General features: G+C 30.2%; 1 protein-coding gene across 2 annotated transcripts in view; it reads right to left on the bottom strand.

The window, feature by feature from the left end:
• Window positions 1–25,022, bottom strand: part of LOC145329401 (uncharacterized) — a 63,766-nt gene that overhangs the window by 9,266 nt on the left and 29,478 nt on the right. The window contains exons 1-3 of one of the 2 annotated variants that reach the window (XM_080173501.1): window positions 20,126–20,466; window positions 4,471–4,549; window positions 1,001–1,113 (exon numbers count right to left, since the gene is read on the bottom strand). In XM_080173501.1, the coding sequence (XP_080029627.1) occupies window positions 1,001–1,113; window positions 4,471–4,549; window positions 20,126–20,426 (493 nt within the window). In that variant the 5' untranslated portion in view covers window positions 20,427–20,466. Of the gene's footprint in view, window positions 1–1,000; window positions 1,114–4,470; window positions 4,550–20,125; window positions 20,467–25,022 lie in introns of those variants that run through there. The other variant, XM_080173503.1, reaches the window with a different exon arrangement.

Below are 25,022 nucleotides of genomic sequence, written 5' to 3'. Positions count from 1 at the left end.
TATTATCTAATACCATGTGAAGTAAAGCACTTGTAAAGAATTGAAGGGTCTCTTTTATTTGAATTAAGAGCGTGAAAATTGCCACGTCATTGTATCATGATTAAATTGGCTTTTTTATTAGAACAAGTTGCTACTTAGATTAGGTATAGTAGCCATTTAACAAATATATAAATAAATAAATTTACGTTTTTAGTAGCAAGGCTAATGCTATAACCTAATTTTCCGTCTGTATGTCGATAAGTCGAACCGTCGCAATCCATACTGGCTATGAACAAACGTAATATTTTATTGTTTTCATCCATGTTTAATTTTAGATTAGGTTTTTTAGAACTCTAGAGATTTGAATTCATTTGAGTATTTTTTATATTTTTTGTAAATTTTTTATTACTTTAATGAAATATACCGTAATATTACGTATTCTACTTTTTTTCTAGAATTTACAATTTTATATAATTTTACCAAAAAGCAACATTTAAAGTTATTATGTTGGTGTCATTTGTAAAAACAATTTTGATAATCATCCTATTTTTTACAACGCTGAAATTAGAGTAACGTTTCATAATTGTTACACACTGCAAAAATTCAACAACAAGAAAGGTCACATCCATATTTAGCAAAGTACAAAAAATATGGAGGACAACATTGCCGATGATCAGTGATCATAAGAAAGACAGTTTTATTATTTTTATTATCCGTGTAAAATAGTCTGTGAAACATTACAAGATTTGGGTCATGGAAAGAAAACGAAGTTACGGATTTCATCGTATTTTCACAGTAGCTTTTGAAAGGTTATTCTAGTTTAAGTAAATGTTAATAATTGCCCCGCAGAGTTAGAAAATATGCCCCGCAGGGCTAGAGCCCCTCGCAAGTGCTAGTAATAGGAGAAAAATACGAAACCCGCAACTTCCCAAGATTTTTTAGTTTGGCTCAGAACCGGTTTCAATCCAACGGATATTAATCGGTGTCAAAGCCATACTGGACAAGAACAAATATTGCTTACCATTGATAAATCCCTTGACCCAGTTGTATTCAGCAGCAGACTCGAAGCTCACCAGGTCCATGCAACGTTTTCTGCAGTAGTTTCTGGCGTTGAACCAATCCCACTTAGCGTTCCTGCAGGAAAAATAGATTAACATTTTTATGGGAACAATCAAGGTACATAGATAGATAGACAAATCAATAAATAGATAGGTAAATAGATTTATATGTATCGAAGAAAAAAAACCATGGATGGAAATTAGGACAACGTTTTTTAAAGAATAAATGTTCAGTTGTCATAAGATTAATAAAAGAATAGAAAAATTCAGAAAATCTTTTACATATGTATGAGTATCTATATTTCTGCAGCAAGACTGATAGTCTGACTGACCAAATTAATTATATACTGAAGGCTCATTTATCTTTCTATCTTGAATGCTTCACATTTACCACGGAGCGTTACGGACAGACAAACATACAAAGTGTATTACAGAGTATCTTTGCTCTCAAAATTATCTAAATAAAATTCAAAGCACAGTACACACAAAAAAAGAAATTGTCTTTAAAATCACCTTAGTCATAAGATGAACAATAGTTATTTAAAAATATTTTTAATGTCAAAAATATCAAAAGTCATTTAGCTTTACTAATGAAGCAAGTCTAATTTCTTTTTTCTTCATCTTTTTCATAAATAAAATAATAAAGTAAACAAAGAAAAACTTAGAAAGCCAGAATTATATATTTTTTTGCAACTGAGACTTTTAAAATTTATATTGTTATGGTGGTTTATAAAATGCAATTACTTATCATTAAAGATCTTGACTGTTCTCAAACTCTTAAAGATATGAATTTACTACCTTTCTCCCCTTATTCTGATTTTATATAAAAATAAGAGGGGGTTTCAGAGCTCGACTAGGCACTTTAAGGGTAACCACCAGAAATAATACAAAGAATAATCTTAAGAGAGAAGAAAACTACCGACTGCAGAAAATAAACAAAGATTGTGGGTTATTTTACTTTTGTCTGCACAAATTGTTTATTTGAGGCATAAAACTCTCAAAAGTAAAAATTAAAACATGCATTCCTTCAATTTGTACAACTTTTAACCTTTTTAATATTTTGCAACAATGGTTTTTATTCAATTATTATGAAAAGAAAACATATCATTTATGATATAATATCCTCTGACAAAATTTCCAACAACAAAAACCTCTTTGTTACCCCCTTTTTTTATTTGCGGGTAAGAAAAGGAAAATGAAGCTTCTTTTGTGCCTTTTATTAAAAGCGAAGCTTTTCTATAATTAGGGTAGGTCCGCCCGTACGTCCGTAACGGATAGCTTTTTTCGTTAATTTAGGCATGTTATAATTATCCAATCGATTTCAAACTTTGCATGATGATTCCTGTAGTTGTTAGGTACGATTTGAAAAGCGTAGCAACACTATAATCGTTATCAGAATGTCCGTAAGTCCATTTTAAATATATTGATTTTATCTTTTTTAATAACAATTTATCATATGATATAATCATCCGATTGATCTGATTTCTAGAGTACTGATTCCTATTACAATAAGGTACAATATTTTTAGTTGAGCATCTCTATGATCAAGTCCTAAAAATGTCAGTATGTCCTTAAACAGAATTCTGAATTTAAGAAGTTTTTTAACAAATTTACGTATAATTTTGACAAAACTTTTATGTTTATATTTTGTATATTCAGTTCTGACACTTTACAAGAGTTAATGTTCGTCTATCACACCGTTTCAGAGTTTCACTTTTATGGATGTTGTCATCCTTGTTTTTGCACAAAAAAATGTAAATTTAAAATAAAGGGTCATTAGTGGTGTGCAACTTTTTGGGAAAACCTCTAAAGAAAAAAAGTGTATCTAATTACTTGTAAAAAAATTTGAAGCTTATTAAACTGTTTTCGAAGCATTTTTGAAAAATATACTCTGACATATGCATAATCAAAAATAAAATTTAAAATCCTAATAAAAATTAAATAGAAACATTAATCTTATTTTTAACTTTGCAGTATGATTCTGCAGGTACACAGAGTAATTTTTAAAAATGATTTACAATTTTTAAAGCCCGGCTTTTTTACTTTTGATAAAGAAAAAATGTCTATACATGGCTTTTAGGTGATACTGTCATTTTAAAAAGCCCGGCCTTTTTATTTTTGATAAAGAAAAAATGTCTATACGTGGCTTTTAGGTTATATTGTCATGGAGATTAAAATTGTTACCCCATTATTGAAAGGGTGATTTTAGCATAGTTGAAAAGCTTTTCAATTTTCAAAAGCTCTTAATAGTCAAAACAATCTTTTTAATCAGATAGTTAAAAAATGAAATAGGAGAAAACAGTGTTAACAAAAATTTTTAAAAATAACAAAATACTTTTATTTTTAGAATTCACTTGCAATAGAAAAAAAGAAAAGCAACTTAAAGCATGACATAATGACATAACCTCATTCTTTTTTAAAAATCGCGTTGCTCCGTAAGAAATGTGACTTTTGTTTTTTTTTGACATTTTCTTTTCTTACCAACAAAGATCATGACATTGTTTAAATTATGGAACAACTTTTTTTAAAGATTTTTTCTTTTGACTATTATTGTTGCTTTAACTTTTACGTGACACAAAACGGTTCTTTATTCTTACCCTTTGCTCTTTGTTTATCAAGCAATAAAAAATAAAAAGCCAAATAAGAAAAAAAATGTTTTTACACCTTTGTGTTATGAGTCTTTTTAAGCAAGGCTCGGCATCCGCATATCAGCTGAGACGAAGCCTCAAGCTTTTATTTCGTTTGAATGCTTTGTCAAAAAATTTTTAAAGAGGGTTTGGCAAATTTGGGCCAGGTTAAGACTTCTGGCTGATATTTAGAATGGTAAATTGTTGAGTGTGAGTCTTAAAAGTGTTTGACGTACGACTGTCGAGCCCTGGTTTCAAGTAATATTTCTATGAGACTAGATAAGGAAGATGAAACAAATGCACAGATAAAATATCCAATTTTGATAACTATAATTTTCATTTCAGAACTATTCATTTTTGATAATTTTGATAGAAACACCCATAATATTTTGAAACATCTTTCATATCATTACTGTAGAATTTTTATATGACAAATTTAAATATGATTTTGAAAATTGTGTAATTAAGCTATTTTTTAGGGTTGAAGAGAGCCCAGGAGATTATAAACTCGTAGGAGCTAAAATCAAGTTTATACAACAAAAATTAATAAAGCTCAGTGGGGGATTATTTGTGGTCCACTAGTGTTTAAAAGGGCTTTTTCCAATAAAGACAAAGCATGACTGACAGAACGACGGACCAAGTAAATTTTTATACTGGACGATCATTGGTACAGGGAATCTTTATTAATAATTTCAGCAGTATACATTAAATAGCAGCTGAGAAAATTACATTTCCTTTATAGCCTTACGGACATACAGAAAAAGGGAATTTTAGAGTAGCTTTGTTATTAAATAAAATATTGGTACCTGACACTTGGGTCGTTGTCCAACCAGGAGAAGAAATACAGGTGGTTGCCAAACCTCTGAACTCCACCCTTGTTCACTCCTGAAACAAAGAAAATATTGTTACAGACTGTCCTTTAAAAAACAAATATAATATTATTATAGACTGTCCTTTTAAGATTGTTTACACTTTCAATAAAAAAAATTGAAGAGAGGGTCAAAAATAATTTGTGTTTCTGAAAGTTATCACTGCAAGAGAATCCAGAAATCACTTACAATTTTGGACTTGTTCATTAAGCAAATACAACAAGTGTAAAACTAGACAGCATAAATCTTTATGATTCTCTTACGCATAAACATATAATTTTTAAAACAGCTTTACAGACAAAAGACAAAAAGTAGGAAACTTGTATAAAGTAGCTTCGCTGTACATAATAAGATAGGCCTATAAATAAATAATGGGTATGATCCGTGCATACAATGCCAAAGTGGTCAATAAATCTATAACAAGGAACAATGAATGGGGTGTGGCCTACAAAAAGCTTCGAAACAATTCAAAGCCTGGCTTTTTTAAAGCATGTCGGAAATAAAATTCTAGAGGTTTTTTTTTTATAAAAGCTTTTTTTTATTCATTTACAATTTTATAATTTTTAAAGTAAAAGTATGATGTGATATAACCACGCCTTTCTAAACAACAACTCAAGTCTGCCGATAAGGATTCATTAAATAGGCACAACGCACAGAGATTAACAATTAGCTGAAGGGCTTGTACTTTTTTTTATACACAAAGATGACTTTTACATTTTTAAAGCATGTGTGATGGCCAATTTGAAAAGGGGTATCATTGTTTTTTTTTAATAACAAAAGGATTCTCTTGAAGAACTATACACAAAAGCAATATTTTGACTGAAAATATGTCTGCAAAAGATTAAATTCCATCCATTTAATTTTGGACAAACAGGGCAACAAGAAAAATTATATTAAAAAGTTTGTTTAGCATCATATAAATGAAGATTTAAGAAAAAAGGGCCAATCTGTACTTAATTCTAGACGAAGCTCTATATAGTACCTAAAAAATGGGATAAATTAAAAAAACTTTTAGCCGAAGTATCCCTAATGATGTCACACAAGAATAATCCATTTTTTTAATATGACATCCATCGGGATTGTTTGACCAAAAGTTTTTTTATTTTTCATCTTTTTACAGGCAATATAAAGTGCTTTATTCTAGACAGACATCCATAAATTTTCTGTCGGCTAATATAAGGATGGAATAACAATTGACGGGACAGAAAAAGAAAAAAATAACAGTATAAAAATTCCAAAACTTTAACACAGCAAAGATCTTTATCTTCCTGTTTTAATTAAATATGTACTGTAGTATATTGTCATCATTTGGATACAAAGATTTAATCTTGCAAATGTCTAACAGTCCTCATTTTTCAATTCATTGTTGGCTGTCGTGGTGGGATTATAATATGGTTAGGGTCTCTTTTTATAGATGGATCATTCGTTAACATTACAGTAAAATGTCTCTTTTGGCTTTACTATTTATTAGCCTAAAGCAGAATCTTAAAACCTTATTATTAAAACTCTTGCTAGTACAATTTCTGCCATTAAATTTGCTAAGACTTCATCATTTTTTTAATAAAATAATTAAAATATTTTACTTTCATTCAGAAAAAAAAATAAAACAACTATTTCTTTGTAAAACAAATTTCATAAACCACACTGAAGTGGTTCGGACCATATAGGCCCCCAGATATTGACCATTAAGATTTTGATGAAGATATATTTTGAACAGTTATTCTGGATATTTTATCGATGATTTGATCAAAATAAAGCTGCAAGCAATTGGTCCATGATTAATAGGGCTTTATACATTATACATGTGATTGGTATAATGCCAATTTCTTAACAGTTATTACAAAATAAAATCAAGATTTTTTGCTAGATTTTAAAGAACACAGTAAAAGTGTCGGACTGATTATGACGTAAAAAAAAAATTTGCCAATGAGAGGCCACTATAAATTTTACCATTAGTATCATTGGCCAATTTTTTTTATTTACGTCATAATCAGTCCGACACTTTTACTGTGTTCGATTTTAAATGATTTATGTTAAATAAAAGTAGAACATATTTATTTCAATTAAAAATGTACAAATTATTTATCTATTAAGGCAGGCGCAAAAAAAATAAAGGAAATTTTATGCATATTTAACATTGAGAGGGGGGGAGGGGGAGAAGGAGTAATAGAGATATAATAAATGTCATTCAAGGGGTGAAAAAATAATAAGAGGAATTGTAATTAAATTTTTTTGAAATGAAGGGGGAAGGACACTACTCCCCCAACAGAATTTTATACCTTTGTAATCTATATAAATATGATTTTAATTATTATGAATCTTCATGATGATTTATTTCTTTTCATTTTGAAAATGCAAATCAGACCCAGTAAAGATATCATTGTAATATCTAACTGTTTTGATTATGATAAAACTATTTAAATCAATAGTCATCCTTAATATCATGAACTTACTTCTCTTTTTAAAAGCAAAACGTTGCTTTCCATCAAAGTGCCTGCCGAGCACCGAAACCTCCCCATAATTTGGATTAATGAAAATAAGCGAGAACTGACTTTCCTAACCCTGCGGGACTTCCCAGTAGCATTGCTATCTAATCATTTGTCTTTTTAAAATGATTTTTGGAGCTTTGTTTTATGTATTTTGTCATCTTTGTTTACCGTCGTTACCAACGGAAAGCGGTGCCTTAGTAGTTGATATCAGGGATCTAAAGGGATAAGACAATGGTCAATAAATTAATATACGTCTTCAATAATGATGCAAACAAAATTTCCCCTTTTGTAGATTATAATTAGTGGTTGAAACGTTTGGACACTTCATGAACCAACCAATCAAAATTTAATAAAAGTCTCCAAAGTTGTTAAGAAAAAGAAAACGTTATCCTAAACCTTTGGGGACTAGTTTAATAAACAGCCTAATGACCCTCCTTCCTTGGTTTGATATCATTTTACAATGAGACAATATGAATTAGATTTGATTTTGATAACTGGGTTTTAACACCGGAAAAGAAGATGCAACATCTACCAGGGAGGGAGGGGGACATTGGGCTGTTTTTATACCAGTCCCCAACGTTTTCTAATTTGTTGGCTTAACAACTTTTGGTACTATAAATGAATTTTGATTGGTTGGTTCATTAAGTTAAGAGTTCAACTACTAATTGTTATCTACAGAACTGTGTGAATCATCAATGGTAATGTACATCAAATTATTTTCCATTATCTTATTGCTTTATATCCCTGTACATCTACAGTAATAATCTAAATTTTAATCTATAATCTCTCATTTGGAATTTAATTTCAGTTTTGTTACTGACAAATATTTTATATTTTTGAATAAAATTTAGAAGTCAACCTCATAAATATGCAAAAAAAATTATGCATACAAATTTTAAAATTGTAGTTTTAATTTTTATTATCTTGAATTTACAATGTAAATGTCATAGATTAGTATATTTTTACTAATGTAGCACTCTAGGTCTTTTTATTTTTTTCACAAAGGATTAGTTTTGGGTTAAAAATTTGTATGATAAATATATCAATTCAAGATTATCAAAATATTTTGGGCATCAATACAGTTTTATTTATTTTATACTTATAAAAATTCAGAGATTTGATATGCTAAAAAATTTGAAAAAAAACTTGGATTGTGATGATGTTGAGTGACAACCCCCTGAGGGGTTACACAGACTTACAATACTCCAAAAAAATATTATATTAGGGGGTATAATAGGCAACAAGGGTAATATTGTCCATAAGAACGGGCAGCCTTAATAAAACTCAATAAAAAGTAACATACAATTACAGCAATAAATAAGCATGTAGATATATTTTTGACTGTAAATAGAAACATATCTTGCAAATTTTCAAGTCAAATAATTACAATTTTAAAAAAAGCAATAATGTGGTGTAAGTAACCTTTGCAAATTAGCAACTTGAAAGGTGCTAAGGGGTTATAAAATCATCGGAGTATGTAAAATGGATGTTTTCTTTGTTTTTAAAACAGTTGTCTGAAGTATTTAAACATTAAAAATGTGTTAATGCCTTTACTTCTTATGAACTAATAAATACTTTTATTTAAATTAACCAGTTACCTAATATAAATGTTATTATATCAGAAATTGAAACCTAAAGATCATGAAAATTGTTAATTTGTAATTAACTACTCAAACCAAGATAATAACTGTGTATCATTTCCTTAATAACCATTTCCCACAATAATGGATATACAATATACATGGATATTATGACAGTGGGAAAACATTGTCGTCAATTTAGATTGCTAACATTTATTGATTAGTTCATTTATCTGGTAGGAGGGGAGGAGATGGGGTAAAGGGGATGGAGGGTAGAGGGAAATCATAATTTTAGCCAGCTGTAAGTTACACTTTATCAAAGTACAGGATAATCTGGCATAATATCCAAGTAATGATAAATCCAACTCCCCCACCAAACTCATAATCTCATTCATCAAATTATTACTTCACTATCTTATCCTCTCTCCGTGCAATTTTTAACGGGCCTTAAACTGTGATCTTATCATTAAAAACAAATATAAATAATAATTAACATTGCTTTCAAATAAAAATTGTTAAAATTAAAAGATCTTGATAGGTAGGCACAAACTAGCAGTGTCCTAAGTTTTAAACCAATTATCATAATCTACAAGAGTTTTTTATTTTGTTTATCATTTTTATGGTTGTATCTTAGCCCTTTAAATCTCTGCTGTTTTTCCATTATTATGGTTTTGTCATATGCTATAGTCATAAATTGTTATATTTGTGTGTTGTTCTATTCTATTAATACTTAATATTATTTGTTGTTTTGCAAAAATATAATTCGCACAATGCTCATTTATTTGTTGTTTTGCAAAAATATAATTCGCACCATGCTCATTATTAACTGCTAAACACACACACAAACACACACACACACAAACACACACACACACACAAACCTTAAACAGTGACAATTAAATTCAGACAATTCTTTTCATAATTGTCATGAGATCATGATGTAGGTAGAGTCATAAGAATAGATTATCATTACACAATATTTTGCGAATATTGTACATCAACATTAAATACAGTTTTTTGGGGTGAGTTTTAAAAATTTAAACAATACCCTATCTGGCATTAACACACAAATAATTTGGTAGTTTAGGTACTGCCAATCAATATTTAATTCATTTCTGAATCAAACAATTAAAGGAAAAACAATTTCTCTAAAAATTTCTATAAATAAAAAAATTATTGTAATTTTATTTTATTTTATCCCTTCGAACTAGGGCCTACAGTATGTTTAAATAATCTGTAGTCGAATTTTAACAAGGAAGAAAAATTAGTCCACAAAAAAATGAATTCCTTTGCCAAATTACTTTTAAAGTGATGTATTGCAAATTGTTAGAATTATGCAATACTCAACTGAATGTGTAAAAAAATCGTTTCGGGGTTTAGGGCAGGGATTGGTTGGTGGGGGGGGGGGGGGGAGTTGGGGTCGTAATATATTATGTGAAGGAAGTTTAGTGCAATTTAGTTGAGCATTAAACATGTTGCAAAGCTGCAATTTTTTTGCACATTTTTTGGGTGGCTGATACACTCATGTCATGGTGATGTTACTTAACAACATCAGACCCGTTAACCATTACAATAATATTTTTATTTGGCTTGTGTAACAAAAAGTAAGCAAAATTTAACTTTATAACCATTAAATTCTGTTAAGATCACAATTGTGAATTTTAGATAAAAATTAACCTAAAATATAACTATCCAGTAATCTAAAGGGATAAGACAATGGCCGATATTGATGTACGTCATCTATGATGATATACAAAAATACCCCTTCTCTATATTACAATTGGTAGTTGGAATGTTTGGAGACTCAACTTAATGAAGTAACCAATCAAAATTCAATAAAATCGCCAAGATTGTTAAGTCAACGAATAAGAAAACATTATTATAAGACTTTGGGGACTAGTGTAATAAACAGCCAAATGTCCCCCCCCCCCCTCCTTCCTGAATCTAGCTACAAAGTCGACCCAAACCAGATTTTACACGACCATTTAAAACTGTTATGTTAAACATTTTTTGGACTGTAATAAAAAAATTCCAACTGCATCACAGACTTGTCCACCCACATTAGATGCAAAAACGATTTTTGTATTGTTTGACAACTTCACAACAATTTAATAGGTTGTTGACGATTTTTAATTGTCAATAAAAAGCAATACATATGTTTTAATTTTAATAATTGTAATAATATCTTCTAGCTGAATGTTGTATAGTAATGGATGTAGAATACGTGGACATTGTGACAGATTCTCGCATACCCTGATAAATGTTTCTTACAGCTGGCTTATATAACGATATCCCTAACCCCACTACATCTTATGAATTTACCAAATCCCCTCCTCTGATCATGGAGGAACGTATTGGCCCATATGTGAAGACTATGTTAGCAACCTAAATTGACGACTACAATTCCCGTATTACATTATCCACGTATTCTATATCCATTTTTTTTAGTTGAACTCAACATTTTTTACCATTAAATTTTTTTTTGCAAAAACTAATAGCAATAAATTAAAGAATGCCTTAATTGATAATCGTGATGTAACCATTTAATTTTGATGAAAAATGGCCTTGCATGATAGGTGGCTGTATAACCAATGAGAACCTTATGGGAAATGTCCGGTTCTTATCATTTCCTTGCAAATTATAACATTATTTTTAACAAAAACAAGGACAAAGATATCCATATGTAGATAATTTAAGAACAGAATATAAAATTACAAAGAACCAAATTTTATATGTGAGTAGTTGCACTACTAAGAAAAAAATTTGTGTAATTGCGAAAATTGACACACAAAAAATTATTTTACCGACAGTACTACATTATATAATTGTCAAAATATGACATAGTCCTCAAATTAATGGGTTGAAAGGTGGAAGAGGTTAATTATATGCCACACTAGTTTTTGTGCCAATTAAAAAAAAGGGTATATAGCAATTTAATTTGCTTGAAAAATGGATGAAGCCTTTTTACAGTTTATATAAAAGAAGTATTGATTAATCTATTTATTGATCAATTATAAATTGATCATTTCTGCCTTCATCAATTTTTGTTGTGCACGATTTTCAAATTTGTGTAAAAATGCCTTAAGGGATTGGCCAAATTAACTTATAACATTAAACAATTAATAAACTGCCGCCTATATAACTGTATTTCATGTGCTTTTCTCTAAAGTACCCGACGAGCACTGAAGACCCCCCCCCCACCTCCTTTCCCTTTTTCGCCTAACCCTGCGGGGCTACCAGGGACCCAATATAAACTAATCTAAACTAAAGTAACAAAGAAATGAAAAACTACCCCCCCCCCCTCCTTATTTGAAATTCATCTAAAAAATAACGGACTGGGAAGAATACCTTGTTTTTTAGTTCATGCATTTACCAAAAAAATACGGATTTAAAATATCCCCCAATAAAGATTTCAAAAATGTGTATTATCGATTTGGTAAATGTTTTTTGACCATTTTAATGTAAGTTTCGGCGTGTCCAAATATTTTTTAGGACATTTGCAGCAAACATTTTTATTGCTTGTCTCAGAAAGACTGTCCATTTTATCAGTTTTAAGGAAAAAGACTATACGTGTACATATTTGTCCTAAAACTAATATTACTAAGATAGATTTAAAATGTTTTTGAAGATTTTTGAGACGATTTGCCATTTTTTAGTTTTAGAAAAAGATTAGCTTTCATGCAAAATTAAGCCCTTGGAAATGGAATAAGCAAACTGCCACTTAATGTACAGATGTAGAAACTGCATAGATCGAACGAAAGTTACAATTTGGAATAAACAAGATCCTAAACTAAAAAAAAATGCAAAAGCATCCTATAAAGGAAAACAGATTTAATTAATTATGACAAACAGACAGTCTTTTGAATTTGTGGAAAAGGCAAAAAAAACTTAATAAATGTATACAGACACTCTTTGTAAGTGGAAGAAAGATATGGGAATTCAGGCAGGAGCATTCGAGATTTAAATGATGAGATTAATAGCTTCATGTTACATAGAATATACGGTATAATCCCTTCAAATTACAGCGCACAGTCTTTGTATGCCTTAGCTAAATCTTTGATCCTAGTTTTGGGCTATTTTCTTACATAACACGCAAGATTTTAACGGGATATTGAATTCAAGTTTTTAAATTTAGAAAAAAGATTAAAACAATTCAAAGCTTAAAGTATTTAATATATACACATATTTGACTAATTTGAAGTCCAATTTCAATATTTCTTGGGTATTTACAATCTAATCACTTTAAATGTGTTTCGATTATTATCTATTATAAACTTCTGAGTTAATAAATACTTTTATACATTATCTAAGTAAAATCAATCATTAGGAATAAATAACTTTTCAGTATGGAAGCTACTCTACAACTCCTACTCTATCACACACTCACTATGTCATCGTGTCTTTCTGTCTATTTGATATAGATTTACAAATAAGCACATATTCTAAATAGAAAGACATTTTTTCAAAAATATATCTCTTATATTACATTAGAATACTGTTATTGCAGAATATTTCTATACTGGATGAAAAGGGATAGAAGAATACATATTTGGAAAAACTTTTTATTAAAAAAAGCTCTTTTTTCATTTGAAGTAACCCATACAAAATTTAGAGAGTGTCTTGTTATAAACAGTTTAAAAAAAAGATGTAATCATTAAATGAAGCCAACTTTTTCAAGATGTCAACCCCTATGTACCTTTGTCCCTGATAGTATTATTGTTATAAATCTAGTGTGGAGGTTAATCCTTAAAAGGATATGAACACTGAACAACATGCTTATAAAGTGCATCCATATAACAATGGACATATTATTTACACATTCAAATCTTTCAATTAAATGATCACAATTTTTTTGAGTTAGAGATAGATGACAGAGCTGACACAAAACACATAGTTTGTGTGTAGTTTAATATACTATGAGTTTTGCTTTTAAAGGAAGTAATATTTTGATCCTTTGAGGGATCACAAACATAAAATTATCAAAAAATCTTGCAAAAAGGTTTTTAGCAAAACAACGTGCAACTCCTAAACGTAATAGATCTTCATAAATTATTTTTTATGTCTATTATAATAAGTTATGAGTGTAATGTAATTGCCCATTGCAACAGGGAAAGGGGTGGACGATTGGACGATAAATAAATCCTTCCCCAAAATATTATAAATAAGAAAAATAGTTAAACATCCTATAATCTACGAAAGCATAAGTTTTTGATGAAAGAATAATTTATCGTCCATTGTCTTATCCCTTTGTTTCTGCTGTTGCATGCATTAAGTTTTGGAATTATCTAAAGCTAACAGTCAGGGGGACAGGGATATAGTATCACAAGAAAAATTTTGAACTACAAAATTTCCTATTGTCAAATAGTATCTTTAAAAAATGTTTAAATATTCCTATTGAAATAAATCTAGTTATATATTTTCAAACAAAAAGTTAATATTTTTACATGTGTATTAATCTAAGGAATATCTAATGCTTAATAAATGTAATATGCAATATACTTAATTCCTTCTTCAATTACCGTTCCCACACATTTATTAACCAATCCTATTAACCCCTCCTCTTATTCAAACTTCCTTAACCCATAGATGGACAAATCTTATGGAAAAAATATGGTATAACAAGAAATAAGTTGTATGCTGGCTTAATTTTATAATCAAAGTAAAATGAACTAGTACAATTGCTGATAAATTAATTTTTACTAAATTTTATTTTTAATAGAAAAATAAATATTTGAAATTTTAATTTATTAGCGGTTTTGTAGTAATATATGTGATGTACATGCCAAATTTGTTTGAAATATATATGGATTGATGAATTTATGGCATAAGTAACAAGCATATATGCACTTGCTACACCTATAATTGTTGACATAACACTAAATTAGGTAATGTGAATTAATAGATAAGGATTCACATTGACTTGAGGCTTCAAATACAATTAAATAAGAATAACTTTGTCCAGAAACAGGCGGAATTTTAAGGATAACTACTTAGTCGTTTGCTTATACAAGGCTTTCAATAATAAAAGATTAAAGTCTCAATTAAACACTCTTTGCTCTATGTTCTTAACCAGAAAGAATGGTTGAGTGGGGCATGTTCAATGGGATGGGGGCAAAACTTTATAAAGTAGATAATGGTTTTGGAGAATAAAATTAGAACGAAATGAAAGGAAATATTAGAAGCAAGTCTTTTTAAAATTGGATTTTTGTTTATTATAATTTGAGGGCAGATTAAATTGATATTTATCTATTAAGTCTTGATTTACGTAAAATTAATGTATAAAAATAACAATAGGTACAATTGTCTGACTATTGAAACTAATAAAACAATATTCATAATTTGCAAAAAGTTAAAATGTGTTGTTTTTAATTTCCTTGTTTCCTAACACGCCTGTCTAGAACCGGATCAAAACAAAGTAAAGTGAAACTAACCAATTCAACATGAAAAAGGGAAGCTTCACAAAGTGTTTTTAAAAAATCAGCCATGTGACATCATGAAAATGTGGGATTACCCATCCCTTTTTTAAGAGTTTTCTTTCGGAAAAAGGTCCTAATTAAAAAATTTAAAAATATTTTCTGTTGATAAAATTGTACTTAAAAACAACAACTACGCACAAACTAAAAATAGCAAATAATGCTATTTTCTATGAATATTTGCGTTTCTAGCTATAATTGTGCTTCAGTTAAAATTTCATTAACATGAACGGTCTTAATAAACTTTGTTTTGATTTAGTTGAAGATGTGTGTGATTATTATTAACCTTAAAATAACACATTCAACAAGAGTGTGGGATTTAAAAAGCTATAAAATATTATCACTACTTACATATTATTTTCATTTCATAGAATTTGAGACAAAACACCTAGCTCTAATGTTATTAAAACAATGTGTGAATCTTGATAATATAACAGCAATGGCTTCTTTGTCTAATACCATTAAACTATTTATAGATAATATGTTAGCTATGACTATTCCTATTTATGGCCACGCAGTCAGTCGACACATTTTTTTAAAATTTCATGTTTTTTTCTGTAATTAACCCAGTATAATTATGAACATGTATATATGAATACTGCGGTTACAACCTTGTGTGAAAAATATGTGGTTGCCAATATAAAGAATAACATGTTTTTACAAAAATGTAAATTTTAGTTTTTTTTTTAAATTTTAATTACATAATAGTTATAAAACTTTGAGAATAGGTACACCCTTGTACACCCATTTTTTATGTAATTTCAGCAACTAATATTTTAAGCCTATTTAAGGAAAGAATTTTTTTTATTTCTACATTATATAAACATACGTTGGGGAAGGGGGGGGGGGTTGTATACTTATAGCCATCTAAATAAATATGTACAAAAATTAACATTGTTAACATGTGTTTAATTAGACATATGTTTAATGTTTAATGTTTATGCACATTTTATTAACTTGCACTTTTTTAAATGCCACATAAAAATAATACACGCGATCAACTATTTGGTTTACAATTGCAATGTAAACATATGTTTTATGAGATAGATTTACTCAAATGATAATGGTAAAAGTTTATAGAAGTTTTGCTACTTAAAAAGGCTCAAAGGGTTTGGACTACTTTACAATCTTACAGCCTCTAAGGCTTAAACTAGCAGAGCTATATTGTAATTTAGTCTTCTATACTTTAGACTAAAATACCCTTGGGCCACTGCTTAATATCATAGGAAAAATTCTCTAAATAAAGGGATAACTAAAAGAAATATAACATTGCAATTTTAATGGTTTAAGTCAACTAAATAAAAGTGAACTTAGAAAATTTATAATTGAAATTTAAGTCTTGAAATTTCATCCGCTAGTAACACTATTAATGTAGACTTTATCGAATTTTTACAGATATGGATTTAAGTAAAACTGCCTTTTATTCAGGGTTTTTAAGAAAAAATCAAATTGGTATATCTTATATTTCTGAAAAAGAGTAGACTTCATAACTCATGTTTTAATTCATTCTGCATTTACCCCTTTACAAGTATTATACTGTAAAAAAATAATTCCATGTATAAAATTTTTAGCAATATTGTATTTTAAAAGTTTGATTTTATTCCTTTATTACACAGTACATAATAATACTTGATTAAAATGTTTTACGTATCTTTTACAAATAACTTATTAAATACACAATTATAAGTTTAAATTCAGAATATTTTTTTTCAGTGGATATATCTTTTTACATCAAGTAGACGGTAAATTAGGCGGCAAATAGCCTCTTAGATTTATACAGTTACAACTAACATTGGCCATTTCAAAATTCTGTAAGAACCAATGTTTCAAATACTATTTAATTGTAAGAAGCAAAGTTCTTTTTTTAAGATAGAAAAATGAAAATGGAATTTTCTATTAAAAAAATTGGAAAAATCAAATATTTTTTTTGGACACGCATGATTTGATATTTTAAGTGTTGACTTTGGCCATCCAAAATGACCAATCATTGTTTAGAATAAATAAAAATCTAATATATTTTTATCAGGCTTTGTATCTAATTATTTTGATGTGATATAATCAGAAAAAGATTGTTTATAATTGTTTATAAGGACCCATAATTATAAATGTATTACTTTTTATCGACCCTTATTTCTACCATCATGTAACACCTATTCTGAGAATGTCTCCCAGGGACGTCCAAGCTTTTATTTTGAGGGAGGTAAAATGCCAATGGTTTGAGGGGGGTAAACAGTAAACACCTCTTTACCCCTTGACGTCTTTGTTCACCCCCCCTGGTAAAAAATATTTTTAAAGTAAAAGCAGCTACAAAAAATATCTATAGCCCATTTAACATCTACTGTTATACAGAACTGAATTCTTAATTAGCATGAGCAGTTTTGCAATTTTAACAATTTTCAAATCTTTAGCTCCTTTGAACCCGGAACCCTGCAATACTTGGCTTTGCTATGCAAAAATATTACGCATATGTGTGTATGTGTGTGTGTGTGTGTGTGTGTGTGTATGTGTGTGTGTGTGGTTTAGTGTGAGCATGTATTAGGCCGGTGTATGTGTGTCCAATAAAGGAGACTCTAAACTTTGTCTTATAAAATAAAACACAAAAATCTTTTAAATTATTTTCATATCCACAAAAGCATAAAAGTTGAAATACAATTTCAAAGGTTTTAATCGACTATTTGATATTTAATCTTATAGAAATAAAAGTATTTATAGCTTACATATTATAGACATGCTATTTTATCTTTCATTAACCAAATCAAGCTTAACCCCTAGTCACCCATACAAATAACACTATTCTTATAATAATGTTCATAGATTAGTTTTATGTTTGTATTTTATTTGTTGAAACGTTTGGGTACTGATAATTAAAGAACCAAGGAAGATCTAATTTAATTACATAAAAAAGTTTTTAAACCAACGAGTAAAAAAACGAAATCGTAAAACTTTGGGTAGTTTCTAGTGTAATTATCAGCCCAATGTCCCCTCCCTCCCAGATTACACCATACTTTTGTGAAGGATAGAAAAAAAACATGCTACAACTGCCGAGTGTCCTATAACTAGTGGATAAAAAGGTAAATACTTTTAATATTTGGCCAGGGGAATTAATTGCCAGTGCATTCAATTTCTTAGAATGCAAGTTTGACGATGCTCAACCGAACTGACGATGCATTTTAAGTAGCACAGCTGCTCTATATTCTAGAGCGTCAGTTTGTCCCTAGTCAATCACAATAAAAAAGAATATTTTATTCTTTTAAAATTGTCCATTTCAATTAATCTAATATACTTCAGCAATAATACAATTTCAAAAGTGATTTTAATCATTTTTTTCAAAGTCAAATGTACACAAATTATGCATAATATATCAAATTTACATTAAAAAAATGAGAGCAAAAAATGTGGATGCATTTTATAAAGGCATAATATTGATTTTTATGCATTTTATTAAATAATGCAATGTTATGTATATTGTATAATATCCTTGTAATTGAATCAAAGGGTGGGATCCTTGTACCGAGATCTCGTAAGCATGCATTTTAGAGCTCTAACACAATTTGGAAAGGGGAGCACTTCTAAAGTTTCCCTAATTTTTTATAAATTCTGGTAGATTTTTAAAAAGAAACATATCAATTGCTATTTCGAAGATAACTAAAATTACAAATTACGAGACTTTTACAAAGCTCCCCTACCCTTTTTATTAAGAAAAGGGAGGTAACATTGTAATAATAATATTATTATTATATTCTTGTTACAAATTCTTGTGTAATTTTATCGTATTAAGGGCGTTGTTTTGTACTACTCTACATATTTTATCCCCTGTTAATCCTATATGATGTCATTATAAAGACATACTAAGATAAACTTAATGTCTTGATGTGGTTATCCTACTTAACTATACGACTAAACCTTTATATTAATGAGACATTAATATAATAATCATTGTTGTATTTACTGCCTTAAGGTCGACAAAATTAATAAAAGTGTATGTCAACATTATGGTTCCAAGCTTAACAGGGCTTCTATTTAAATATTTACTATGAATGAATGTCATATTTTTTTTTATCAAATATCAAAATCTATCCTTATAGAATTCATAAAGAAGCTTTAAAATATATAAAATTATGTATTTAAAAAATACATCAATGATCTATTTTAGTTATTTTTTTTGCTAGGTAAGGAGGAATTGGGCTATTAAGATTTACTAACCTACAGGGTTATATTATATCACTCTAAAAAAGGCATAAAATTTCCATAAAACTAAACCTCACAGTGTCCTAATTGACAAATCAATGCTTTTAGTCGTATGACCCATTACAGTGGATGTAGAATATACGTGGATATTATGACAGGGGGAAAATTTAGTTTGCTAACATGGACATCACTTATGGGTCAGTTTGTTCTTTAGTAGGGGGGTGGGATATAGGGGGTAGATGAGGGGATCGTGATTTTAGCCAGCTACAAGTTTTACTTTGTTAGAGTACATGGTAATCTGGTGCAAGATCCTTGTAATAATAAATCAATTCCCAGTACTAAAAGTTTATTATCAGACCTATTGCGAATAGCCAGCCTTGAAAGATGGAATTTTAATAAAAGGATAAAAAAGTACTTTAGATTTGTACTTTGAATTTATTTCCAATTTTTCTCTTGTAGTAGCGCACCTACTCTGTAAAATGGTATGACCCTAAATCCTTTTGTCCCGGCCCTCAACTCAGGATCTTAAATACTTATGGCTGTAACTTTCCATTTGATGAATTTTAGTAATTTAAACAAATAAAAATGGGCTTTCTAAAAAACGTAATATGATTTGCTGAATATTATCTATATTAAAATGACTAACTGTTTTCATTTCATCAGTTTATATTGTTATTACTGCGATAACTATATAATCAATTATTTTTGTTGAATTAAATTCAAATTTATTCAACATCATAAAAATTCTAGTCGATTTTTTTCATTTATTCTTTAATCATTTTTTGTTTTAGGTCCAGTTGTGAGACATTTTTTAAGGGATAGAAAACGTAACAGGCTGAGGAAAAGGTTGTGTAAAACTTACTGTCTCTGCAAAGAAGGCCATCAGGGAAGCAAAGCTTGCCAGTTCCCTTGTCCGTATCTCTGCCGCAGTCGTCGGGGAACAAATTATCAATACCAGTGGCCTGCGGGCTCTGGGTGCCATCGTCGGCAAACGATCCGCCGCCGCTAAAAATTTGGTTAACGCCGCGCATCACCCCGCCGAAAAGGTTCTGCACCGGTTGGAATAAGTTTCTAAATGCATTGAAAAATTGGGCATCGGCGGGAGTGGCGATGCAGCATAGGGCCACGATGGCAATGCCGCTAAAGTATTTGTGCAACCGCATTGTTTCACTGTTGGCGAGAGACTGACAACATTTGATAACCAACAACACTGTTGTATATATGAAATGTATATACATGTATAATAGGGCTACACATTATGGTGGTGTGTGTGTGTGTGTGTGGTTGTGTGTGTACGTAATAGTTTACGACGTTGATGTTGTAAGCGTCGAGATCACCCGTTTCTAGAAAAACGGGAGTACAATTTTGTTAATGAAGGGGCCGAAGAGGGGGGGGGGAAAGTTTGAATTTAATGTAAGAAGGGGGGGGGGTATTATTGGGTTTGGGGGAAATTAAAAGTGTGTTATATATTATTTAATTCCCCACCCTTATTGTATAAAATGTAATGCTATTTTTTTGCTTTTTAACCTTTTTTGACCAATGCCACTTCTTTCTTACCCCCCCCCCCTAGTTCCTTTAATTTACCCACCTCTTTTGTTGCCTTTCACCAATTTGACCCCCCATCTACCCGGCTCTTGACATTGGGCAAAAGTCAGGACTAAAACAATAGGAAAATTAAATTTCTTTTTATTTTTCATGTTTTTTTCATTAAAATGTATGATTTTTCAAGTGGCTACATTCCTAGCCTCTAGGGCGTGGTTGAGAGAGAGTATGGGGGGGGGGGGGGAGACGAAAACTATAAGAGGTGAATTTTAGAGAGAAAAAAATACAAAAATGTAAGTTCTTTTTTTGTGCAGGGTGGGGGGGGGGGGGGTTGACGAGCAAAATATATGTTCAGTTTTAGAGCTAAAGTTTTCATTTAATATATTCTCTTTTTTCTCCCCATAAAATATAACTTTTGACCATTTTTAGCAGCCATTTACCGCATGACCAAAATGCTTGAACTTATTTCTACGCTATAAATGCGTACTTCTGTGGATGGGGGGGGGGGGAGCAATTACGCAAATATTAACGGAGGGAGGTGAGAATTGATAGGGGAAAAGGGTTTAGGCAACAAACACACGTGATTATTCATGAGTTTAAAAATGGGGGCAAAAGATGTAAAGGAACTTGTTGAAAAGGTAAAAAATGAAAAGAAAAAAGAAAACTAGGTACTAAATCTATGATTAAAAAAATTTGTCAAGAGGTTATAAAGATCTTACTAGTCATTTATTATACAGCCCGTTACCTTAAAATATAGAATACAATAATCTGATCAGAATTTATCATTTTTCTTAAAAGTAAACAGTTTTCATTCAAGTTATTCTTGATTTAAAAATCATTTTTATCCTTTTTAAATATATTTATAAATCACAACTGTAATTTTTAAAAATCTAGACATGAGTTACTCAAAATGTCTACTGAAGATTTAAAGCTTGAAACATTAAACATATATTTCGCTAAAATTAAAATTATGTAGAAAGTGGTAACATATAGCGAACTTACTACAACTCTTGCATAAAATACCGTTTTTTTCACTATTAACGTAATTTTGAAGCCGGTTTGGGGGATTTTTCATAATTTTTTTTGAAGAACAAGAGGGAGGATTGTGGAAATGAACTAGTAATAAGTTGGGACAGATTTTATTAACTCAACATTTGCGCATTTTTAAAGGAAACTCGGCGGTTTCCCTCGTTATGCATTTGTAAAAAAGCATATTAATCTTCGATGATTATTTTAGGTAGGTTAGGTAAAGTAAGGGTATCTAAATTAATTAAGTTGTAGTTAGTAACCTTTTTTCTTTGAAAATTAATCCAGCCTATTTTTGCTGTGCCCCTATAGTCGACCACCCTCCCCCCACCCATTTTCAATTTTAGTTGCAAAAAAAATTTAAACTTTTTTGTTTGAGGGGTTGTGGTACCCTCCCCCAAAATAGTTATAAACTTTACCAGAACCTAGACCCTGTAAAGGAGAAACCTTAAGGTTCAGCGGTTAGTGAGATCCTTCGGTCCAAAAAAAAAAAAGACAGATATCCTTATTTTAAGGATGATATCATATTCGTCTAAATAAAATTTTACAAAATAATAATGATATAGAATCTAATACAAATAAAAAGTTGTTGAGTGTCCATTTGAAGCCATAATTGTTCCAATTGCAAAGCTACTTGTTGCTTTTAAAATTGTATATGCACTGCATAATATTCAGGGATCTGGGGGGATAAGACAATGGTCGATAAATTGATGTACAACCCAAATTGCACCATTTTAGATTGAGATAACAGTTTGAAAAGTTTAGACACTGCTAGAACTGACTATTAAAGATTTAATAAAAAGTACCCAAAGTTTTTAGCCAGCGATTGAGAAGCGTTATTATAAAACTTTGGTAACCATAATAATATACAATCCAATGTTCCCTCCCTCCCTGTATATTACTGACGTAAGCTTGTGTAGTATTGGAATGGTTCAGAATTTGAGAAAAAGGCTATCCTATTCTTGTAGAATAGTAATGTGTTTGTCTGTATATAAGATGTCCCCAACAGGAGCTTATGCAGCTCTCCTTCTTTAAGAAGTTTCCTTTTGGTCCTGAGTACAAAGTGAAAGATATCAAGCAAAGAAAAAACTATAAAGCTAAAAAAGATGTTTAGCTTTAAACCAGACTTGATTTTTGATATATTTTATAATAAAAATAAAGGATCTACTGCAGTTCACAATAAAATATTGCTGGTAACTAATATTGCTAAAAATCTAGGAATTTTAAAGGCTGCTAGCTGTCAAACGGAGGAACGTACAGACCATACCTGCACACCATTTTAAGCGGTATAAGAAGGCCTACAAATAATCTGGAATAGCCAAGATCCAATGATGCACAGGGAAATCTTCACTGAAGAAAAACGCGTAAAATAGGCCTTTTTCGCGCATTTCTCTGCACTGCGAGATAATTCTGCATTATAGAATTATGGCTATTTCAGATTATTGGAAGGCCTTCTTATGACGCTTAAAACAGTGTGCGGGCATGATCTATACGTTCAGCCATTTGGCAGCTAGCAGCCTTTAAAATTCATAGATTTTTAGCAATATTAGTTACCAGCAATATTTTACCGTGAACTGCAGTAAATCCAAAATAAATATACAATCCTTGTATAAAAGTAACAGGATGTTCCTCTGTTTGTCTTTACCGAAAGATCTCGCTAACAGCTTGCCCGAATTTACAGTGTAGTTTCTCATAGCTTATAACTGGTAGGATACCAACAAACTCCCAAGAGAAATCGCTTTTAGAAAAATACCCCCCTTCAAAAAAAAAATTATAGTTGATCTTTCTTTTTAAAATAAGAATAAAAAATGGGCGGGGTCCCCCCCCCCCCCATTCCTCAAGTACCACTAGAGGCTTAAATGGGTAGTCATAAATATTTATCAAATGCAATTTTTTCAAAGTTTCGAACCAAGCTATAAAGAGAGTAAGAAACAGTAGTTGACTTGTAGGTCTTAAAATTTGACAGATTCTTAGCATCAAAATAATAAATTATTCGTCTGAACAATACATTTTCTATTCTATACAATTTATAAATGTTAAACATACAAAATCTGAACATAAAGGAATTGGTTTCTTTATGGTGATTGTAAAGCTTGTGGTTTCCCTCAAAGTGCCTAGCGAGCGCAAAAACCCTCTCCTTTTTTTGAATAAAATGTAAATAAGCGGATGGGGTAGTTTTTTCCCCTTATGCCTAACCCCTTCAGATTACCATGTATCCAATATAACCTAAACTGACATGACCCAAAGTGACATGACTGTGCTCGACAAGACACTCAAAGGGAAACCGCCGGTGATTTCGATGGTAACAGCGACTTAAAAGATAGATTAGTGATAAAACAAGGATGATGTGATCGTCCTTCCAATTTAAAACTTTTTCCAACATATTTGGCAACTAAGAGCGAAGCAATTCCATAATCATAGCCCTATACGCATTAAATTATATTAGTAAGTCTTTCTTTTGAATATATTATCTCAAAAAAGAGTACACATTTATTTTAAAATAAAATGGTTTAATTTAAAGCAATAAAGTAATTTGCCATTTCTTTATTGGGAAAGACAGAGAAAAAATCAAGGCTCGGCAGCTGCGCGTAAGCCGCGTGTAAGCTTCAGTTAAATCTTATAAATTTAAAATTCAGTAAGATGTCTAAACCTGTTCTGAACAGACAATCAATCTTTTCAGATTTTTTTTGTTTTGACAAACAAGCCGCGCGAGTTTAAATTTAGGGCTTATACGCTGTTGAGGCGCGGCTGCCGAGCCCTGAATAAAATTATTTTATCAAAACTACAACTATGGCCGCAAGGGGTTTCGGATAATTATATTACAGCTCTGCTTAATAGGCTAATTTTAAAGACGCAGTTAAAATTTTAACACATAATTTGGCCAACGTATTTTAGATAACTGTGATTTTTTACTACACATACGAGAAAAATCCAGTACGTTATGAAACATTGAGAAATCAATGATTAAGCATAAAGAAGTTCAGCTATTCTATGAATTGGTCCATATTACATATTCATATTTTTACTTATTTACAGAAAATTTTAGAGAATCTCTCCAAGTAAAAATGAAAGACTATTTTTTAACTTTATGTGATACAATCATCCTATTCATCTGAGTTTTGGAATACTGATTACCAGGACAACATAGTACAATGTTATAATCGATGCTTCTCTAAAATATGCCCTCAAAC

This window comes from Acartia tonsa, chromosome 10 (assembly GCF_053477335.1).
Source record: "Acartia tonsa isolate MP-2025a chromosome 10, ASM5347733v1, whole genome shotgun sequence".
Lineage (NCBI taxonomy): Eukaryota > Metazoa > Arthropoda > Copepoda > Calanoida > Acartiidae > Acartia > Acartia tonsa.
This window is presented reverse-complemented; position numbering and strand designations above follow the sequence as displayed.